The sequence below is a fragment of the Mirounga leonina genome, unplaced genomic scaffold (assembly GCF_011800145.1).
Source record: "Mirounga leonina isolate KUSES-001 unplaced genomic scaffold, KU_Mleo_1.0 Mir_200, whole genome shotgun sequence".
In the NCBI taxonomy this organism is placed as follows: domain Eukaryota; kingdom Metazoa; phylum Chordata; class Mammalia; order Carnivora; family Phocidae; genus Mirounga; species Mirounga leonina.
In genome coordinates this window covers 10,044,568-10,064,046 of record NW_023270503.1, presented here as the reverse complement: position 1 = coordinate 10,064,046, position 19,479 = coordinate 10,044,568, and the positions used below count along the sequence as shown (strand labels likewise).

The 19,479-nt window shown below is 48.8% G+C and overlaps 1 protein-coding gene across 1 annotated transcript; it reads left to right on the top strand.

Annotated features, from left to right (window-relative positions):
* Positions 1–12,192: 12,192 nt before the first annotated feature.
* Positions 12,193–18,592, top strand: CCL5 (C-C motif chemokine ligand 5). The gene is made up of 3 exons (XM_035027356.1): positions 12,193–12,306; positions 13,694–13,805; positions 18,055–18,592. Exons 1-3 carry the CDS (start codon positions 12,231–12,233, stop codon positions 18,140–18,142), a joined length of 276 nt encoding a protein of 91 aa, XP_034883247.1. The 5' UTR covers positions 12,193–12,230; the 3' UTR covers positions 18,143–18,592.
* The last annotated feature ends 887 nt before the right edge of the window (positions 18,593–19,479 follow it).

Sequence of the window (19,479 nt, the reverse complement as noted above, 5' to 3'; positions counted from 1 at the left end):
AAATTCTTTAGGCCATCCCACTTACGCTTCCCACAAGCCTTGGGGGAAGGATTGTCTGAAGTTACGTCCATTTAACAGAAGTGGGGAAGGACAAGTTCTACAGAACAACAAAGAGCCAATCCAGCCAGTGGGACCCCCGCCCATGGACTGGGCGCCAGCCCTTCCTCACTGTGACTCAGCCTCTGTGTTTTCCACTTCTTCTGACTTTCTTTTTCCCTAAGAAAACAGTTCCACATCCTACTTTCTGAGCATTTCCTGCCTGGTCCCTGGAGAGAAATCAAGCCTCCTCAGGAGGTTGGAAGCAATCAAAGGACAGGTGCAGGACACCAAAGGGAGAGTCACAGCTGTCAGAGACTCCCCCTTGTCTTCGGAAGTGTGAGCAGAGTTTGAAGAGAGACCCTGGGGGTCTGAGTGTCTGCAGTGCTGAGGCTAGAAATCAGCCCGAGTCTGCGAGACGAGAGGGTGGTTTCTTGGTGGGAGGGCGGTGTGTGTTTATGTGGTGGTGGTAGTGCTTCTTCAGTATCAGTCATGTGGTGGTGTCAAAAATGTACATGTTCCAGGGCGCCTGGGTGGCTCAGTCGGTTGGGCGACTGCCTTCGGCTCAGGTCGTGATCCTGGAGTCCCGGGATCGAGTCCCGCGTCAGGCTCCCTGCTCAGCGGGGAGTCTGCTTCTCCCTCTGACCCTCCCGACCCTCCCCCCTCTCATGCTCTCTCTCTCTCAAATAAATAAATAAAATCTTTAAAAAAAAATGTACATGTTACAACTTACATACCCTTAAAAAAAAAAAAAGTTGTTCTCGTTATTTTCAGTAACTGATCACACTGGCATGGTGGAAGAAACACTTAAACAATGACAATTAAGGGAAATCATCTCCCCTGAATAGAGCAGTGGCGCTTCAGGGAAATAGTCACGGCCAGTGTGAAGTCCAGACTCCTCATCAGGGCTGTTTTGTACCTCCCAAGATGGCTTCAGGATGCAGGAGGCACTGACGCTGCCTTGTGGCCCTGGTTAGGGGTGAGGGACATGGTCCTCGTCCTGCTGGCTTCCATTGATGTTGCGATGGGGTGTGGCTCGTCTCGCCTTGCCCCTGAATCCTCCTGACTGCCACAGTGCCACAGCTGGGGGAACTGGTGGTCTGTTCTCTGGGGGTGGCAGGGCCCGTGGTCCCTCCCTTGCTGCCTCAGCTCCATCCAGTCCTCATCCACCTAAGTCTCAGCATGTCCTCCACGTTTTTTAAGCCACCCGTTTGGCAGCCTCTGTGATGGGGTCATCAGGAGCCTCACCAGAATATCAAAAACACTTGCTCCATTCCCCATCTCAGATGGTGCAAGCAGTTATGAGTTAGACCCTATCCACATCCACAAGGAGAACTGAAGGCCAGTGTTCTATCCTGGTATCTCTTCCTCCAATGTCCACCTCCACTGATCCTCCATTTCTTCACATGTTGCCTTACCCCACATGGGTCAGGGCCCTGGTTCCTTCATTCCCCCAAAAGAACACTGATGTAAGTCTATTGGGTGTCAACAGATGTTCACTGGAAATCTGGGCATAGGATGGGTTCTGAAGAAGATGTAGCATGAATGTAGCACAGAATAATTTAGGTGAGAACTTGAACTAGGATATTAGCCATAAAAATCCCTGCCTTAAAAATCCACTGGCCATTCCCTGACAGAAGGAATTCATCTCCCCTAGCCTGATTTTCTTCCCAAGACTGAGTAAATCAATAACCAGGTAAGAATTTAGCCCTGGGCCTGCCTTATTCTAAAGGCCCATGCTCCCCACCACTGCTCATTCTGGGAGAAAGAGCTATGTTTTCACAGCTGGGAGGTGAACCCATCTTCAGAACAATTCCTATGTGGCAGGCACAAACAATTCCCATGCTGCGAGGTCATCTGTGGAGCCAGGAGGTGTGAACCCTTGACAGCAGGGGAGGCTGCTCTCAGGGTCCCTACTAGTCCGAGGCACCATCCTCCAGGACCTCTGCTTCTTCCCAAGTCAGCCTCTTCCCTGACAAAAGAGCCCCCACTGCCAACCCCAGTGCCAAGTCCATCCAGTAAACAGTTACCTTGGGGCAGACCTGTCTCCAGACCTCAGACCTGCAGACAGGCTCTCTCTCTCCCAAGCTGCAAACTTGAGACTCTCCCAAACCATCTATCTGATCGACATGCACCCCTGGCAGACAGGCACTGTACCTTTTCCACCATTACTAGGCAAGGGGCCAACCCCAGAGGGGCCATCAGTGTTTGCCGAACTGGGCCTGGTTCCAACCATTACAGTTTCTTCGCTCTTTCATGGTAAGGGGCCCAGCTGGTTGAAGGGACCTCAGTGACAGTGAGGTCACTTCACTTTGACCATTTCCTGAGCACCTGCTACGTGCCAGGCATTCTATACAATGAGCTCATCTCCTCTCCCCCGTCCCCTCAGTTCACTAGCGGTCAGCCATTTCACAGAGGAGAGAACCATCTAGCTAGATCATGGCAGTTCCTTGAGCTTCCACAGTGCAAGAAGCAGAAGCTGGGGCGCCTGGGTGGCTCAGTTGGTTGGGCGACTGCCTTCGGCTCAGGTCATGATCCTGGAGTCCCGGGATCGAGTCCCACATCGGGCTCCCTGCTCGGCAGGGAGTCTGCTTCTCCCTCTGACCCTCCTCCCTCTCATGCTCTCTGTCTCTCATTCTCTCTGTCTCAAATAAATAAATAAAATCTTTAAAAAAAAAAAAAAAAGAAGCAGAAGCTGGAATTCGAACCAAAGCTTGAGCAACAACAAGGCTCCTGCTGTTTCCACTAGGAGACACCCTCAGTCAGAGGAGATAATGATCTACTCCCTTTTCCGGGGATCAAATGTCACTCTTCTTTGGGGAAAGGCACGGAAGGCTGTATTCTCAGTGTCAACATGTGATTCTAAAACCCACTTCCCTGATGGGGTGAAGGGTGTTGTGGGGGTTGGGGTGAGGCAGGTGCAGAGAGGAGCCCTTGGGTGAGTCAACCCACCTCAAAGAACCGCACGGAGAGGCCTGGTGCTCTCACTGGACTGAGGTTTATGATAAAAGAGGCTCTAAGACTGGGACTGGAAACTCCATGGGAATTTCCCCCAAACATCTGGGCACCGCCTGCCAGATGACTCTCTATAAATAGATCAGAAATGCACAGGATATAAAATTCTAAAGATACAAAAAATATGCAATGAAAAAGAAGTCCGCCTCCTAGCACTGTCCCCCACAGTCTCCCTCCCATTATCCTTCTTAACCAGAAAGGAAAGTAACTGTTAGTAGTTTCTGATGAACCTCCAAAAGAGCATCTAGGCATTTATAAGCATAGCTGAGTCTATTTTTTTTTTTTATACATGTGGGCAGCATACTACATAAACCATTCTGTCCCTTGCTTCTTTTACTTAGTATGTCTTAGAGATCATTCCATTCCTGCATGTAGGGAGTTGCTTCACTCTTTTTAGCAGCTGCCTGACATTCTATTATATGAAAGTACCAGAATTAATCAGTAAGTCCCCTACTGATGGCCAATGAGATTGTCTCTAATCTTCATTATTATCAAACCATGAATATCTTGTACTTACCGTGTCGTACATGCAAGTATATGTGTAAGATAAATCCCTAGATGTAGGATTGCTAGATAGAGCTTATTAAATACAATATGTGCTTTTAGGTGTTTAATAGATCTTGCCAAACTGCCCTTCCTCCATAAAGGTTGTAGCAATGTGTCATCCCCTGCCAATGAAGGGCAGCACAAGGAGTGCTTTTTATATGAGGAAAAGACTTTTAGCTGGAAGAGATGAGCTGAGGAGCAGACAGGCAAGCCCACGCCTGACCCAGATATTTGTCCCAGGACAGCAAGTGACAAAAATAAGCCCGCACCACCAACAGGCTGCTCCCTGCACACAAGCCACCCATTTCACAGATGAGAAAACATGCTCAGAGAGTTGACATGCCTCACGGCCTGGAACCCCATCAGTCCAGGGCCCATTCCCCCAGCCCATGCATGCTTCCCCCTCTGGCTGCAGCTGTGGTCTCCTGTGCTGACTTGAACCCAGCTCCTTCCTATTGGGAGCTGAAAATAATTGGGCCACCCACATGGTTTGGGCTTCCACTTGTCATTTCATTCCCACCCACAGGAAACCAGGACCTGTTCCCACAGATACCCACTCACCCAGCTGCTCTTTCCAGCCCACAGAGCCTTGGTCTTTTACTTCTCTGGGGTGGACTTTCATCCACCAGCCTAAGGAACTGAAAAACTCAACGGACCCTCTCCATGGTTACTGCTTGGTGGTGGACAGTGAGGGCATGACGGAAGTGAGAGTCACACATGAGTCGCGGGTGGTATCATCAGTCACTCTGGAAATAGAAGCAAGCATGGTGAAAACAGTACTCTGCCTCTGTACTTAGAAAGTGCCTTCAAATGAAGCGGGGGAAATCGGAGGGGTGGATGAACCATGAGAGACGATGGACTCTGAAAAACAAACTGAGGGTTCTAGAGGGGAGAGGGGTGGGAGGATGGGTTAGCCTGGTGATGGGTATTGAGGAGGGCACGTTCGGCATGGAGCACTGGGTGTTATGCACAAACAATGAATCATGGAACACTACATCTAGAACTAATGATGTAATGTATGGGGATTAACATAAGAATAAAAATTAAATAAATAAATATAGAAAGTGCCTTCATATCCATTAACTCATTTTACTTGCACAGCAGTTCTCTGGGTTAGGCAAGGCAGGGATTCTTACATTCATTCCTCCCATTTCAGAGATAAGGAAAAGGGGGTAGGACTTGCCTACTGCTCTGGAGGAGCGGAGACTAGAGGCGGACCCAGGCTTTCTGGTGTCTAATCTGGCCACAGACTATTCTGCCCCCATAATAAGCAAACTCCTGGCAGATGAAGCACCCGCAAAAACCCTCCCTTATCTGCCCACATCCAGGAGTCACTGTGTCCCCTAGTAATGTTGTCTGGGACCCTGCAATACATGGATATACATGAATTCCTTTCCCTGGATCCTCATCTTTGTTCCGGCTCCATAGATACATCCTTTTAAGGAGACTCTTGGGGAGTTTCTGATGGGTGGATTTGCACTATATCTAAGTGTCTGGACAGCCTGGAGAATATGACGGGTGCTCCACAAAGGTACCTTGCTCTGTTGGCTGAAAGGACAGATGGGTGGATGGAGTATTGGTTGAATTTGTTTCTCTGATTATTTATGTTTTTATTTTTCTACACAGCATCCATTACCCCTTCCAAATATCACCTTGACATCCTCTCTCCCCTAGGACTATGAATCCTTAGTAGATGGGGATGTGGATAGGAAGAATGGCTGCAGTAATTTTATTTCAGAAGTGGTACCCTGATGAGATTGTCAGGTAGTAGCTGGTGCCCAAACACCCAGAGCTTTTCTGGTTTCTTACTATTCTTTTTCCAAGTCAGGTTCTCCAATCCTCTATCCATTCTACAAGCTACTCAATCGTACCCCCAGTATATTACTTTCCTGCTTACATGAGCCAAAGTTGTTTTCTGCACTTAACAAACAATGACTTTTAAATGGCAGATGCAGAGATGAATGAGTGGATGAAGAGATGGATGGGTGGAGGAACGGAAGGAGATGAGAACGTGGAGGAGTAAAAGGGTAGAGGTGAGCATGTGAATAAATGCAGCACTGCCTGGGGAAGGACTTAATGAACTAAGTGTTGAGTCCCAGGCCTTGGAAGGATGGGAGAGGAGGCATGATGACCCTTCAACCTCGCCTGCAGGGGGAGTGATGTGAACCGATTTTAGGGGCAACAGAACACCTATCGCCAAATGTCCTCCTTTAGTCTTGCATCTTTTGACTGAGAAAGCCTTCAGAAATACTGTCATACCTCCATTTCCTAGATAAGGAAACTGAGGCCCACAAAGGGAAAGTGATTCCCTAAAATCGCACAACTAGGTTTCAGGCTGGGCTAGGACTAAAACTCAGGTCGTACTTCCCAGCCCCTTGCTGTTTTCACTGCCTCATGAAAGCTGCCTCTATGAGGAATGACTAAAGTGCAGAATTTCCAAATTCCATTTTGATGAAATTCCCCAAGGGGACTTCCTCATCCAGGCTGGAGGTCCTCAAAAATGTCAATGCCTCAGGAAGTTCTGAGGCCCCTATTGTAACCTGAATGTTCTGCAGGCCTCTGTGCTGAGGGGGGGAGGTGGTGGAGGGGTTTGGGGAAGCAGCATAGAAGTAAGAGACTGGGGACCCCCATCCCTGAGAATGGATGCAGGGCAAGAAGGGGCTTCCCAAGGCCAGCTCAAAAGAGGGGCAGAATCCAGACCACAACCACAAGAGTCCTGTAAGATTCTGAAACTTGTGTCACTTCCTTTGTAAGCCTGTCTGTGAAACTCTTTGTAAAAAGGTCTGCACGCTGGCTGTGGGCACAGCCAGGAAGGGAAAAGGGGCGACCATATGTCACTCCACAGCCAAGCTTGGAGCGAGAGAGAAATCCAGTGAAGGACAGAGCATGGACGCTGAGTCTCTGAAGTCCAAGACACAGAGGGTCGGAAAGCTTAGGGCAGGCCTGAGTCATCACCGTTTTCTACATGTTTTCTTCCTAATAAGTGAAATAATGCGTAATGTGTCCAGCACGGTGCCTAAGAGCTAATGGAAAACACGGTCAACTCCCCCACGGGCAACAGGAGAGGTGTCCTGTTGCCCCTAAAATCGGTTTACCTGCCCCCATGTTCCTTAACACTGAGCTGAGATGAACACCCCACTCGGGAGTGGAGGGGGAGGAAGACATGGAGTGGAGAAGCCCTAGATGAAGAAAGGGAAGGAACTGTTATCCCTGCCTCTGTTTGTGCAGGGAATGGTGTTGGGCAGTTGACTGCCTTTTTTTTAAATTTTTATTGTTATGTTAATCCCCATACATTACATCATTAGTTTTAGATGTAGTGTTCCATGATTCATTGTTTGTGCATAACACCCAGTGCTCCATGCAGAACGTGCCCTCTTTAATACCCATCACCAGGCTAACCATTCCTCCCACCCCCTCCCCTCTAGAACCCTCAGTTTGTTTTTCAGAGTCCATAGTCTCTCATGGTTCGTCTCCCCCTCCGATTTCGCCCCTTCATTCTTCCCCTCCTGCTTTTTCTTTTTTTTTTTCCTTAACATATATTGCATGATTTGTTTCAGAGGAGGGGGCGGTTATGTTCTGGTAGTAGGCGCAAAAAAAAGGGCTGCTTCTGGCAAACATGCTAGGGGAAACAAAAACAAAAAACAGACTCCAAAGCATCAGGAGGAGCGCATCTGAGATCAGCTGTCACTCAGCAAATCTGTAAGAACGGATGCTTCCCCCCGGGCCCCACTCCCAGGGCTGCCCCATCCCCGAGGCATCTTGTGGCGGGCTCCTCCAGTAACCTGAGGGGTGAGCATTTCAACAAACACACCACAGGCTGCAGAAAACAAGCGGGTGTACATAGCTGACTGTCCCGTGTGGTGAAGGTGAGAAGCGTGGGGGAGGCCGAGCTGCAGCCCTCCAGCCGGAATGTGGTTGAAACTATAAAACAGTTGTCACAGTTAGTCCCCCTGACCTGGTGAAATGCACAGGAGGTGCATGTGGGGGGTGCACGCGGAGGTGCAGGATAGAATGGCAGAGAAAGAACAGACCAGACCAAAAGGAAAGACAAGGTGCAGCAGAAAGAGTCCTGGATAGGGGTTCGAATCCTGCCTCCAGCTGGGCAATTCCTCCGTGTTGCTGCCCCTTCAGACCCTCCAACAGCACTGCTAGAACACCTACCCCAGGCAGGGCCCTGTGGACACAGGGGTGAGAGACCAGCTAGCTGCCTCCTGGGAGAAATACTTATATTTGTAAACAAGGACAGAGGAGGGACGCAGCCAGAGAGCAGCTCTCCAATTTGTAGATGGAGAAAATCAAGGCTCCTCAGGAGGAACAGCTTTGCCTCCGGCTTCTCTTGGGGCCCAGACTGGGATTCCTAGACAATGGAGGGACTTTCCCTGCTTTGGACATTTTTTTTTAAAGCAGCCAGAAAAAACAGAGCTGCTCCCCAAATGATCATGAGGGGAACTCCGGGTCTGAGCAAAGCTTTGAAACTCAGAGGGAATGAAGTTTCTCTTCTTTGCCTGCCTTCGGTTTCCTAACATCACAGTGTCAGGCTGGGCAGGCAGCCAGCTGAGCTCAGGGAAGGAATGAAAGAGGAAAAGGGAGACTGGGCCAGGAGGGCAAGGGAGGGCCTGAGCTAGGCTGGAAAGAGTGTGCGTCTAGCTCTAGCGAGGAATGCACTCACATCCAGGAGGAGGGGGCGCTGATGACAACCAGCCCTGTGGACTCAAGAGGCCTGTCAATGAGCCTGCTGGGTCTGTGAACCTCGTACACGCAAAATTACATGTGTCTGTGTGGGCCTCCAAGTGTTTGTGGAAAGCGTTCACAGCTCTCGTCAGATTCTTAAAGGGCTCCATTGCCCAAAACGGGTTGGAAGCAATCTCTCACTTCACAGACAAAACTGAGGCCCAGAGAAGGTGAGCAATCTGCTCAGGTCGGCACTGATAAGTAATAGAGCCGCGTGCGAACCTAGGAGTCCAACTCTAAAGGGCCCATGTACTTACTCAAGATGCTGTAAGAAGTTATTCAGATTGGGGGACCTGGGTGGCTCAGTTGTTAAGCGTCTGCCTTCGGCTCAGGGCATGATCTCAGGGTCCTGGGATCGAGCCCCGTGTCGGGCTCCCTGCTCAGTGGGAAGCCTGCTTCTCCCTCTCCCACTCCCCCTGCTTGTGTTCCTATTCTTGCTGTGTCTCTCTGGCAAATAAATAAATAAAATCTTTTTAAAAAAAGTTATTCAGATTAAACCAGCATGAATTTAGCATCTATTGTGTCCAAGATTTTGGTGGAAAGCAGGGGGAGAATACAGAAAGCAACTAGAAAAGAAAAACCATAAGACATTGTTACTTTGTCCAGGTAGTTAAGACAAGACCAGTGCAAAGGTGACTCACAATAAAGGATATTTTTGTTACTGTCCAGTTCTCCACCCACTACATGCACACACACACACACACGCATGCATGCACGCACGCACACAAGTGCATGCTCCAGGGGACAGGTGGTTGACTTGCTCACCATGGCATCCACAGCACCTACAACAGTGCCTGGCTCACAGCAATTCACAGGAATCGTTTGCAGGTAAACAAGGACTGACTGACTGGGTGTAGACCAAACACACTGGCGGGAGGTGGGGGAAGGGCAGAGAGGGCTTCTTGATGTTCATACCTCATCTTACAGTCTCCTAAGCACGTCCACAGTCATTACTCTCCTTGATTCTCTCAACCACCCATGCATGGGTCACACAGACAGGCATCCCTCATTTTCAGGGACATAAAATGCTGGGTGAATCATAAGGATAGTTGTCATTCATTGAACCTGCACTTTGATTTCCTCATGGAATCAGTACCTTAAAACCAGAGAATATACTGATTCCATGAGTCCAGACCGGATTTTGCACGGAAGGTAATGAGGGGTAGAAATGGAATTACAATTAGGGTCTACCCTCTCTCTGGTTCCCACAATCCACTGGAACCACCAAAAAGGACGAAATAGACTCCTATTGCCTATACCCGTTGCCTATTCCTGCTCAGCAACACCACCATCCTACCTACCCCTCATTCTCACTACCACTTACACACACACACACACACACACTTACAGCAGAAAGGTTCACCAGGATTAAGGATGAGGATCATGTTGGTCCATCTCACTTCTTACCTCAGCTAGTGTCCCAACTCAGCATATTTGGTATCCAGGAAAATACTTTGCTTTCTTCCTCAAAGAGGGAAACTGAGATCAGAGAAAGGAAACAGAAATAGAGCTCACATGGACAAACTGAACCTTAGCAGAAGTTTCAGGATTTCTCTAGAAACAATGCAGTGTGGTAGAAAGTCTATGAACCCAGACAGACTTGGGTTCAATGTCGAGCTCTACCACTGTGGGCTATGCGACCTCAGCGAGTCGCTTAACTTACACCTTAACCGACCTGTCTGCTTAAAAACAAACACTTTTTGTGATAAAGCTCACTAATCCATATTAATTGGGAGTCTGATCTAGACTGCTGAAAAGCCCAAGTATAGAATATCCTTAAAGGGACTGCCATTATAATAATGTGATAATAATAGCTAACGTTATTAAGTACTTAACATGCGTCAGGCACACGAACACATTCATAGGAACTTAACTGTCTCAACAGCTGTGGGGAGGACCATTATCACCCCTGGTTTAGAGATGAGGGAACTGAAGCCAGAGAGATTAAGTATCTGGCCAAAGGCTGTCTAATAAATGGGAAAAACACCAAAGACCCTGCTCTTGGCCACCAGGCTACATGGCCTCCCACATGTTTGGTAACTAAGGGGACTGTGTGAGGGGAACAATTAAAACAGGTAGACCATTTTTGTGTGGATAGATGAATGTTTCAAAAGTGCTTCCATGTGTTTCTTTAAATGAGATGGCCATGGTTTTCAAAATTGCGTTTCTATTGTAAATGGGTGAATGAGTCATGAGGCGGGGAGGAGAAGCTTCCGAGGACAGGCTTAGAACAGCCGCCGGCACCTAGACAGGACGCGGTAACGGCTAACTGCCTGACTGATGTGACTCAGTGGAAAAGGCTCGAGCCTGGTCGTCAGAAGCACCTCGGTTCAATCCCACTGATCAGCCACATGACTCTGAGGACCTTAATGACCTCTTCTGTGAAATGAGAATAACCACCCTTCCTCAAAGTCCCTGTGAGGAGAAACGAGAGGTCTTCCCATTCTAGGTCATTCAGTCACCCTCAGTCCCCAAGTTATGTATGTCACAAGAGCTAGCAAGAAAATATTCTTGGTAGGAGACTATTTTTTTTAAGTTACTTTTCTTTTTAAATGTGTTTGCTCTTGTCACTATCCATAGACAATTTTCTCTTAGATAATTCAGATTTCAACCTCAGTCCAGCCCAGCCCAGGCCAAACTGTCACTATTCTGAATTATCCGAATTGGAATGGATGAAGAGGGCGCCTGGGTGGCTCAGTTGGTTAAGCATCTGCCTTCGGCTCAGGTCATGATCCCAGGGTCCTGGGATGGAGCCCCACGTCGGGCTCCTTGCTCCCCGGGGAGTCTGCTTCTCCCTCTGCCCCTTCTCTTCCCCTCCCCCCCAGCTCATTCTTGCTTGCTCTCTCTCAAAAATAAACAAATAAATATTTAACAACAACAACAAAAGGAATGGATGAAGAGTTACTGAACCCAAGTCATTGGAATGGAGTAAGGAACTTGTCTCTAATCAAGACCCCACATGGGTTCAGTTCACGGATGTCCCCAACCATGAACATTTTCATGGTAGGTAGTACTGAGTGGACAGGGCACTGAAGCAAGAACCAGGGCACCCAGGTTCTGATCCCATCGTTCATTTGCTGTGTGTTCTTAGCAAGTCATTTCTGCTCTCTGGGCCTCAGTTTCCTCCTCTGCAATTGAAGGACATGGAAGAAATGATCCCTAGGGTCCTCTGCAGCTTTCAAATTCTGTAACTTTTGTATCCAAGAAGATTTGAGAAAGGAGATGGGATCCCAGCGTTTACTGAATTTCCTCATCTGTAAAATGGGGGGGAGGCAGGAATGAGCATAATAATAGTAAATGAGTTGAGCTTGTAAAACCTTTAGAATAGTGGCTGGCACCATCGAGTGGGTGTTCTCACCTCTTTTGGGGGCTATATGTCAGAGAACCCTCCCTTCCATGGATGAGAGGGGAAATACGGATCTGTAATGCATGAGCAAGAACATTGAAAGCAACCAAATAAACACTGAGTTTATTTCTAATCCATCCTAACTGCCCTCCTCTGCCCCCGGGGAAGCAGCATCCTGACCTCTGATGAGCACCCCTGCCCCAGAAGAGGAAGCTGAAGATGCCATCAGAGGAGGAGGTTTTCCACCACCAGTGCCTGTATTAGCTCTTCTGGAGGGCAAAGAAGGAACCGATGAGCTCACTCTGGACCAGAGGCGGTGAGGAGGAGAGAGAGAAAGACTCAAATTTCCAGAGGCTGTTTCAGTTTTCTTTTCCGTTTTGTGCAATTTCACTTATGATATCAAGCAGTCCATGGCCGCTGTTTTGGAAACTCCCCTTGGGGGGGCGCCCCTTCTACTGGCCTGACTCTATAAAGGGCCAGCCTCAGCAGCAGAGGATCCCTGCAGAGGATCCCGAGACAGCAGGTGGCTCTCCCGCAGCCTATACCCGCAGGTACCATGAAGGTCTCCGCAGCTACCTTTGCAGTCCTGCTGGCCGCCGTCACCGTCTGCGCTCCTGCCTCTGCCTCCCCATGTAAGTCAGGTCCCGAGCACCGCAGCCTGAGCCAGACCCTCACGCTGGCCCAGACTTCGCCCTCCTTTCCGGCTGCAGCATTTATGCTGTCGGAACCCAGTGATTTATATTCCCAGATAGTGCTTTACCCAGATGTCCAGCTGTCCCTGGAGCCACCACACAGCAGGGACCCTCTCTGCTCAAGTCTTCTGTCCTCGAGATCTACACCCAAGCCGTCCAGGTGCTGAGCGCAGACCGATGCTGGGGCTATTAGCAGGCAGAGGCAGCCTTGAACTGACCTTGAAACACAGCTAACTTATGCCTATCACCAGCAGGGTTCCTAAGAAACTTCTAAGCTTGGGACAGTCATATTCTCCCCATTTCATAGATGGAAAAAGTGGGGCTTGGGAGAGGATTTTAATTTTTTTAATTTTAATTTTTTTAAAGATATATTTATTTGAGAGAGAGAGAGGGAGAGAGTGGGGGGGGGGCAGAGAGAAAGGGAAAGAGAAAATCCCCAGCAGACTCCCACTGAGCAAGGAGCCTGACGCAGGGCTCGATCCCACCACCCCGAGATCATGACCTGAGCTGAAATCCACAGTGGGACGCTTAACCAACTGAGCCACCCAGGTGCCCCGGGAGAGGATTTTTTAAAAGCCTAGTATGGATCAAGTATTATGCTGACTGCTCTGCATGTACCATGTCATTTAATACTTGCCACTACTCTTAGAGAAGCTGAGCTTGACTTAGAGTGGAGTTAAGTAACTTGCCTGAGGTCACACAGGAAGTGGGGAAACTCGTGTTCAAACCCAGTTGTAGCTGGCTTTTAACACTCCTACCTTACCGGGAAGTGGCAACTGACACTTCCCAGGGTCATCCTGAATTAACTGAGCAACAAAAAGTCCTCCTTCTCTGTTCAGAGCCCTTCTTATCATGCCTCAGCCAGAGGCTCCCAGGATGCAATACACATCTTCAGGCCCCTCTTGAGGGTTGAGGCTGAGCCATGAAGTCTGAGTTTTGGAAGCCTCCCCCAACCCATCGTAGGTCTCAAAGAAACAAAGTTCTGAATCTATTGAGGATTCTGGGAGGGCAAGAATAAGGGCAAGGGGCCCAAGACGAGATAGGAGGAAGCCCAGCATATCCGTAGAGCCAAAGGCAAAGGGTTATGGTGTAGAGGGAAGGATACAAGCAAGACTCGAGGATTAGATGAAAGATTGTAGAGATCTTCTCAATCCTCTGTTGGAATCCCCCACTCTGCTACTGTGTGTCCACGGCCAAGTGACTTTACCTCTCTGAGCTTCAGTTCCAGCTAAAGGAGGATAAGAGTCTATCCAAGATAACATACCCAGCTCAATATCCTGTGTGCAATGGCAATGAATACAGGGGTCTCCTTGTTTTCTCCTCCCAGATGCTTCGGACACCACACCCTGCTGCTTTGCCTACATCTCCCGCCGACTGCCCTTCACCCACATCCAGGAGTATTTCTACACCAGCAGCAAGTGCTCCATACCAGCAGTCGTGTGAGTCCCAGCCCTGTGGACCCTCTAGTGGGGAGGAGGGGGGAGTGAGGAAGGGACACCTCTTGTCCCAGAGCCAGCCCCCCACAGGAGCCCTCTAAGAGGGCACCCTATCCACTCCTACCCATTTTCCAGCTGCTCAATTAGCCATAGTTCCTCCCTCTGCAGCTTCAGACCCCCCACCCACCATCACGTAGATTAGATAAGGGGCTCCTGGGGCGGTTCTCCCCACTCTGACGAACTGGGTCAGGTCTCTGATCTTTAGGAGTATGACTTTTACTTTAATGTGACCTACAATGCTCCTGCATGGAGAAAAGATCGACACAGTCATCTCTCTCCAATTAAGAACCCCACATTCCCCCTATCCCACACCCAATTGAATCCACCTACAACCTCAGAGGATCTAAGGAGGAGAGGTCAGAGGCCAGAGCCCTAGTTACAGTCAAGTGTATTTAAAAGAAAATTATCAATTGGTGAAGAAATAATGACATGAGATTCTCCTTTAAATATGCGAACTAATACATTTGAAAAAATTAAGTCTACTACCTAGAAAGTGCCTACTGTGTATCAAATGTGTTACATGGATTACCCCTAAATTTCACTATAACAACCCTTACAGGTATGCATAATTCTTTCCATGTTTCGATAATGAACCTGAGACCCAGAGAGGTTTGGTGACTTGCCCAAGGTTGCACAGTAAGCGAGGGATAGAGCCTGTCTTTGGAGCTTCCTCTTTCTACTACAGAAAGGTCAACAATGATGGTTGCTTAAGAAATTTAAGATGAGGGGCGCCTGGGTGGCTCAGTTGTTAAGCATCTGCCTTCGGCTCGGGTCATGATCCCCGGGTCCTGGGATCGAGCCCCACATCGGGCTCCCTGCTCCGCGGAAAGCCTGCTTCTCCCTCTCCCACTCCTCCTGCTTGTGTTCCCTCTCTCACTGTCTCTCTCTGTCAAATAAATAAATAAAATCTTTAAAAAAATAAAGTGTACAATTAAAAAAAGAAATTTAAGATGATAGAGACTTAAAGAATGAAAATGGGGTAATCATGAAGTTTCCTATATAACAGCGATTTTTATTTTTTTTAAGATTTTATTTGTGAGAGAGAGAGCGCACAAGCAGGGGGAGCGGCAGGCAGAGAGAGAAGCAGGCTCCCCACTGAGCAAGGAGCCCGATGCGGGGCTCGATCCCAGGACTCTGGGATCATGACCTGAGCCGAAGGCAGACACTTAACCGACTGAGCCACCCAGGCATCCCTCGAAGTTTTTTTAATCCAAAAATTCCTGTGACACTTGCAAAGCTATAGGTATTCAGAATTACCTTTTGTTCTGGTGAGTCCTTCAAAGTATAGTGGTAATATTTAGCACTACTAATTTTATCTCTGAAGACAAATATTTTTCAAAAGAAAAAAAATCTTTGAGCACCTGTTACGGGAAGGTAGAGATGAATAAACCACAATCCCCGCCCTCATGGGACTCACAGTCTGATACAAGGAAAAGACAAATGCAGAATGACTGGAGTAACCCTGCATTAAAAAAAAATTACAAAAGGAGAGAGGAAGCACATCCAGCCTCGGGGGTGAGGGGAAGTTTGCTGCAAAAGGTGTTTGAGAAAAGCCTGAGGGACTGGGTACACTAGGCAGAGCGAATGTCGCCAGGACTCTCCTTTGGTTGATGCAGCATCCCCGTGTAGAAAAGCAATGAGGGCCTCGAGTGTCAGCACAATGATGCTGCATTAGAGCGAGTGAGATGAGCTGGCACAGGGAAAAGCCTAGAAAGGTCAGGTCCAGTTAAGAGGCTGTTACGGTTATCCATGTGAGCGGTATTGAGGCTAAACAGGACCTAAAGGGGAAGGGAAGGAGCGATGGGGTAGGAAACCATCACAGGTGGAGTCAGCAAGCCCTGGCAGGTGAGGTGAGGTCAGGAGCAAGGACGAGAGGGGGGTTAAGTGACTGAGGTTTCTACCCAGACGGCTGGAGAAGGGCGGACGCCCCCCGCCCCCGCCAAGTCTCAAGGAAGAGCTGTTTAAAGAGGAAAGAACCAAAGTGCCAGCACGAAAACCCTGTGGCAATGTCCAGCAAGGAGTGTGAGAAGAGGGGTTTGTAGCTAGAAAACAGCGTTGGGGCTAGAGATAGGACATTCTTTTATAGGAGGAAAGGGTCTCCTGAGATGAGAGTGGCAATCTTTAGCAGAGTCTTGGTGAACAATGGCCCCAGAGCTAGTCAGCCTTGGTTACAATTGGCAGTGGCAGGAGCTTGGACCCAGCAGTTAACCTCTCTGAGCCTCCGTTTCTTCATCTGCGAAGTGGAGTGAAAAAGAAGTACTTCCCTCACTGGGTCAAAGGGAAAACAAGGAAATGAAAAACGAAATTGGAATATATCCTGGCACACAGTTGGTGCCTGATAAGTGTTAACTTCTCCTTCTCCAAATGTACTATTACACAGAAGTGACAAACTTGACAAGTGAATGCAGTTCATTCACTAACTCATTCAATAAACACCCATTAAGCCCCCGCACTGTGCCAGACCGAGGGCCAGAGACTTGGGAGAAAAACACAGAAAAGGGCAGCAATTCTGAGAACACCTGCTCTCAAGGGGCAGGCGGAGGAGGTTGCTCCCAAGAGAACGGGCAGGAAGAGAGGCAGGAGGGGAGTCAGGCAAGTAGGAGGTCCCCAAAATGGGGGCAGGGAGAGCAGCTTAGCTTAGCCAGGAGGGGTTGTTCCTCAGTCTCACGTTCTTCAGGAGGAAATGGGAGGCCTGAGAAGCCCTCACTCTAGATATTCGTTTCCTGCCCTTTTGATTTCCTGGCCACTGGCTGAGGGGGCCAAGAGAGAGGATAGCAAGTCTGCAGGATTTCCTGTCGGACTCGTGGCTGAACAAGGGCAGGGGCTTGGTCTGAAGCTCCCTCACCACCCCAAATAAGCAAACAAACACTAGGAGGCATGAGAGGCCAGAATACTCCATCTGCTCCCTTTCTCTCCTCTGCACACTAGAATGGAAGAAAGAGAGATGGTCAAGTGACTCTGAGTTTCAGAAAAGGGGAGGCAGCTTCCTCGAGAACAAACACTATCCAGGATAGAACCTGAAAAGAAACCGAGAAACCCTCATTCTCACCAGACGACCTAAGTCCTCACTTTGCCTGAAAACCTTTAGGCTCATAAAGGTGCAGGAAAACATCTTAAAGAAGCCAAAAGGAGAAAGGTCCAAGTAGACAGGGCTGGCCCAAAAGTAACATGTTAATGGGCAGCGCCGCTCACTAGGCCCACGGTCTCCCCCAGATAGAGCCGGTCTCCCAGCAAACAGGCAAGGCAGGCAGCTAGACTGAGGCCGTGCCCTGCAGGCTTTTATACCTCCAACGCCTACCATCAACACCCGTGGAAACAAGGCCTCTCCCTCCCAGAGGCCTCCACATTCCGGCGGGGTTTATTGGTAGAAGTGCTTTGACAACAGCTATACCTCGGGGCCTTCGACCTCGCTGAGCACTGATACCCAGTACCAGGACCTTTGTCATGTGGCTCTGATCCCTCCCAAAGAAGAATCCCATAACATCCCAATAACAATACGTGTGTGGTATTTTCCACACCTCCACAATACTATCTCATTTGAGTCTCACAACAACAGTGCAAAGTAGGAATTATTTCTATCTATATTTTAGAGGTAAACAAATAGATTCAGAGGCCCGAAGTGATTTGCCAAGGTGAATGCACTAATGGGTAGTGAAATCAAGACCCAAGGTCATGTCTGTCACTGATGCACACACGCATAGATGTATTCATCTGTTGAGCGTCCACCCTGTGGCTGTATTATCTAAAGCCAAATCGTACTTTTGGTTGTTTTTTTTAACCACTTCTTACCTCTCACTTAGTCAACCGTGACTCAGTTCCTAGAAGACACCTCTTCTTCTCTGCATCTTGAGCACCCAGCACAGAGTCTGAAACCGAGATGCACTGAGGAAAGCTAGTGGTTGACAAGCTCAATCCTAGACTCCTCAGGGTCCATATGCCCTTAGCTCTCCAGGTTGCATGGGTTTGTGTGGGGGTTAACATGCGCACAGATCTGCTTTTGGTTGGGAGCCCTACGACCCAACAGAAGAGGAAATATCCTTTCCTTAAAAGCTACAAATCCAACCTTACAGAGCTCCAAGAATGCCCCACCCCAGTACCATCATCTTCATCCCCTTGTGGCTCAGTCCACCTCATCCCCAAAACTGGCTGTCCGGGTGCTGACCAGGTCTCATCCTGTCCTCTTCTCCCACAGCTTTGTCACCCGGAAGCACCGCCAGGTGTGTGCCAACCCACAGAAGAAATGGGTGCAGGACCACATCAACTCTTTGGAGATGAGTTAGGATGGAGGGAGTCTTGAACCTGAACTCATGCAAACTTCCCTAGTGCTTCTTGTTCTTGTCCTAACCAGCTTGGGAGACTCCCCACAAACCCCTGCTCCCACTCCCTCCTGGGAGGGCACAAATTCCACCAGCCAGCAGCAGCTATAAAAGCCTCCTCCACCTAAAGCTCCCAAGAGCTCCTGAGGCTCTGCCTTGTGCACACAGTCTCTCGGCTCTGAGCTTCATTTAGGCCCCTCGGCTTCTTGGCCCCGGCTCTGCAATCAGAAAGGAAGTCAGCTTGCTTCTGCAGGCAAAGAAGGGAGGAAGACTGGGCTCCTTCGATAAAGTCCTGCGGCCACAGATCCTCTCTCAGCCCCCTCACTGGGAAGGGCTGACTGGCAAAATGTGAGAAATCAGCTTCCCATTAAAATTCTCCATACAGGGCGCCTGGGTGGCTCAGTTGGTTAAGCAACTGCCTTCGGCTCAGGTCATGGTCTCAGAGTCCTGGGATCGAGTCCCACATCGGGCTCCTGGCTCAGCGGGGAGCCTGCTTCTCCCTCTGACCCTCTCCTCTCTCATGCTGTTTCTCTCTCTCTCTCTCTTTCTCAAATAAATAAATAAATAAAATCTTTAAAAAAAATAAAATAAAATAAAATAAAATAAAATTCTCCATGCAGTTACCAAGCTGGCTCCTGATTTGACTGCCTCCTAGGGAACCCTCCTTCCTCGTGAGCATTGAGCAATTAGCTACATATTGAATTTAACTGTCCTGTCTTTTTAGAGTTCTTTAGCAGACTTTCTGTGTGCGACTTCAAGTATTTTATTAGGAGTTCATATCATATCTTTGTAGAATGTTCCCTAAGTTTGGATTTGCCTGGGTGTTTCCTCATAATTCGATTCAGGTTAAACATTTCTGGCAGGGACACCACGTGGGTGACACTGGGTTTCTCAGTGCAGCACATCAGGGTACATGTTGGTTTACTGGTGATGTTGAGTCTGATGGCCTGACGGTCCAGATTTTCTTGCCACAGCAAGCTCGCTGATGTGAGCCAGGCACTATGCCAGGCATGGGAGGTTGGCGGGGAGAGAGATGAATGAGCCACAAGCCACAATCTTTAACTTTAGGCAGATTAAACATATGATAAACACCTAAAGGGAAGCAACTGTTCAAAAAGCTGTGGTCACACTGGGAGTGGGAGTGGCGGGGGGATGACACCACTGAAGGAGGTGAGGCAGGGTGCCTGGGGGAGAAAAGAGATGTCAGAGATGAGACAGCGTTTAAATGAAGTTTGGAAGACTGGAGAGCCAGTTTAGCAGGTAGGAAAGGCCTGACAGGTAGAGGGAACAGCATATGTAAA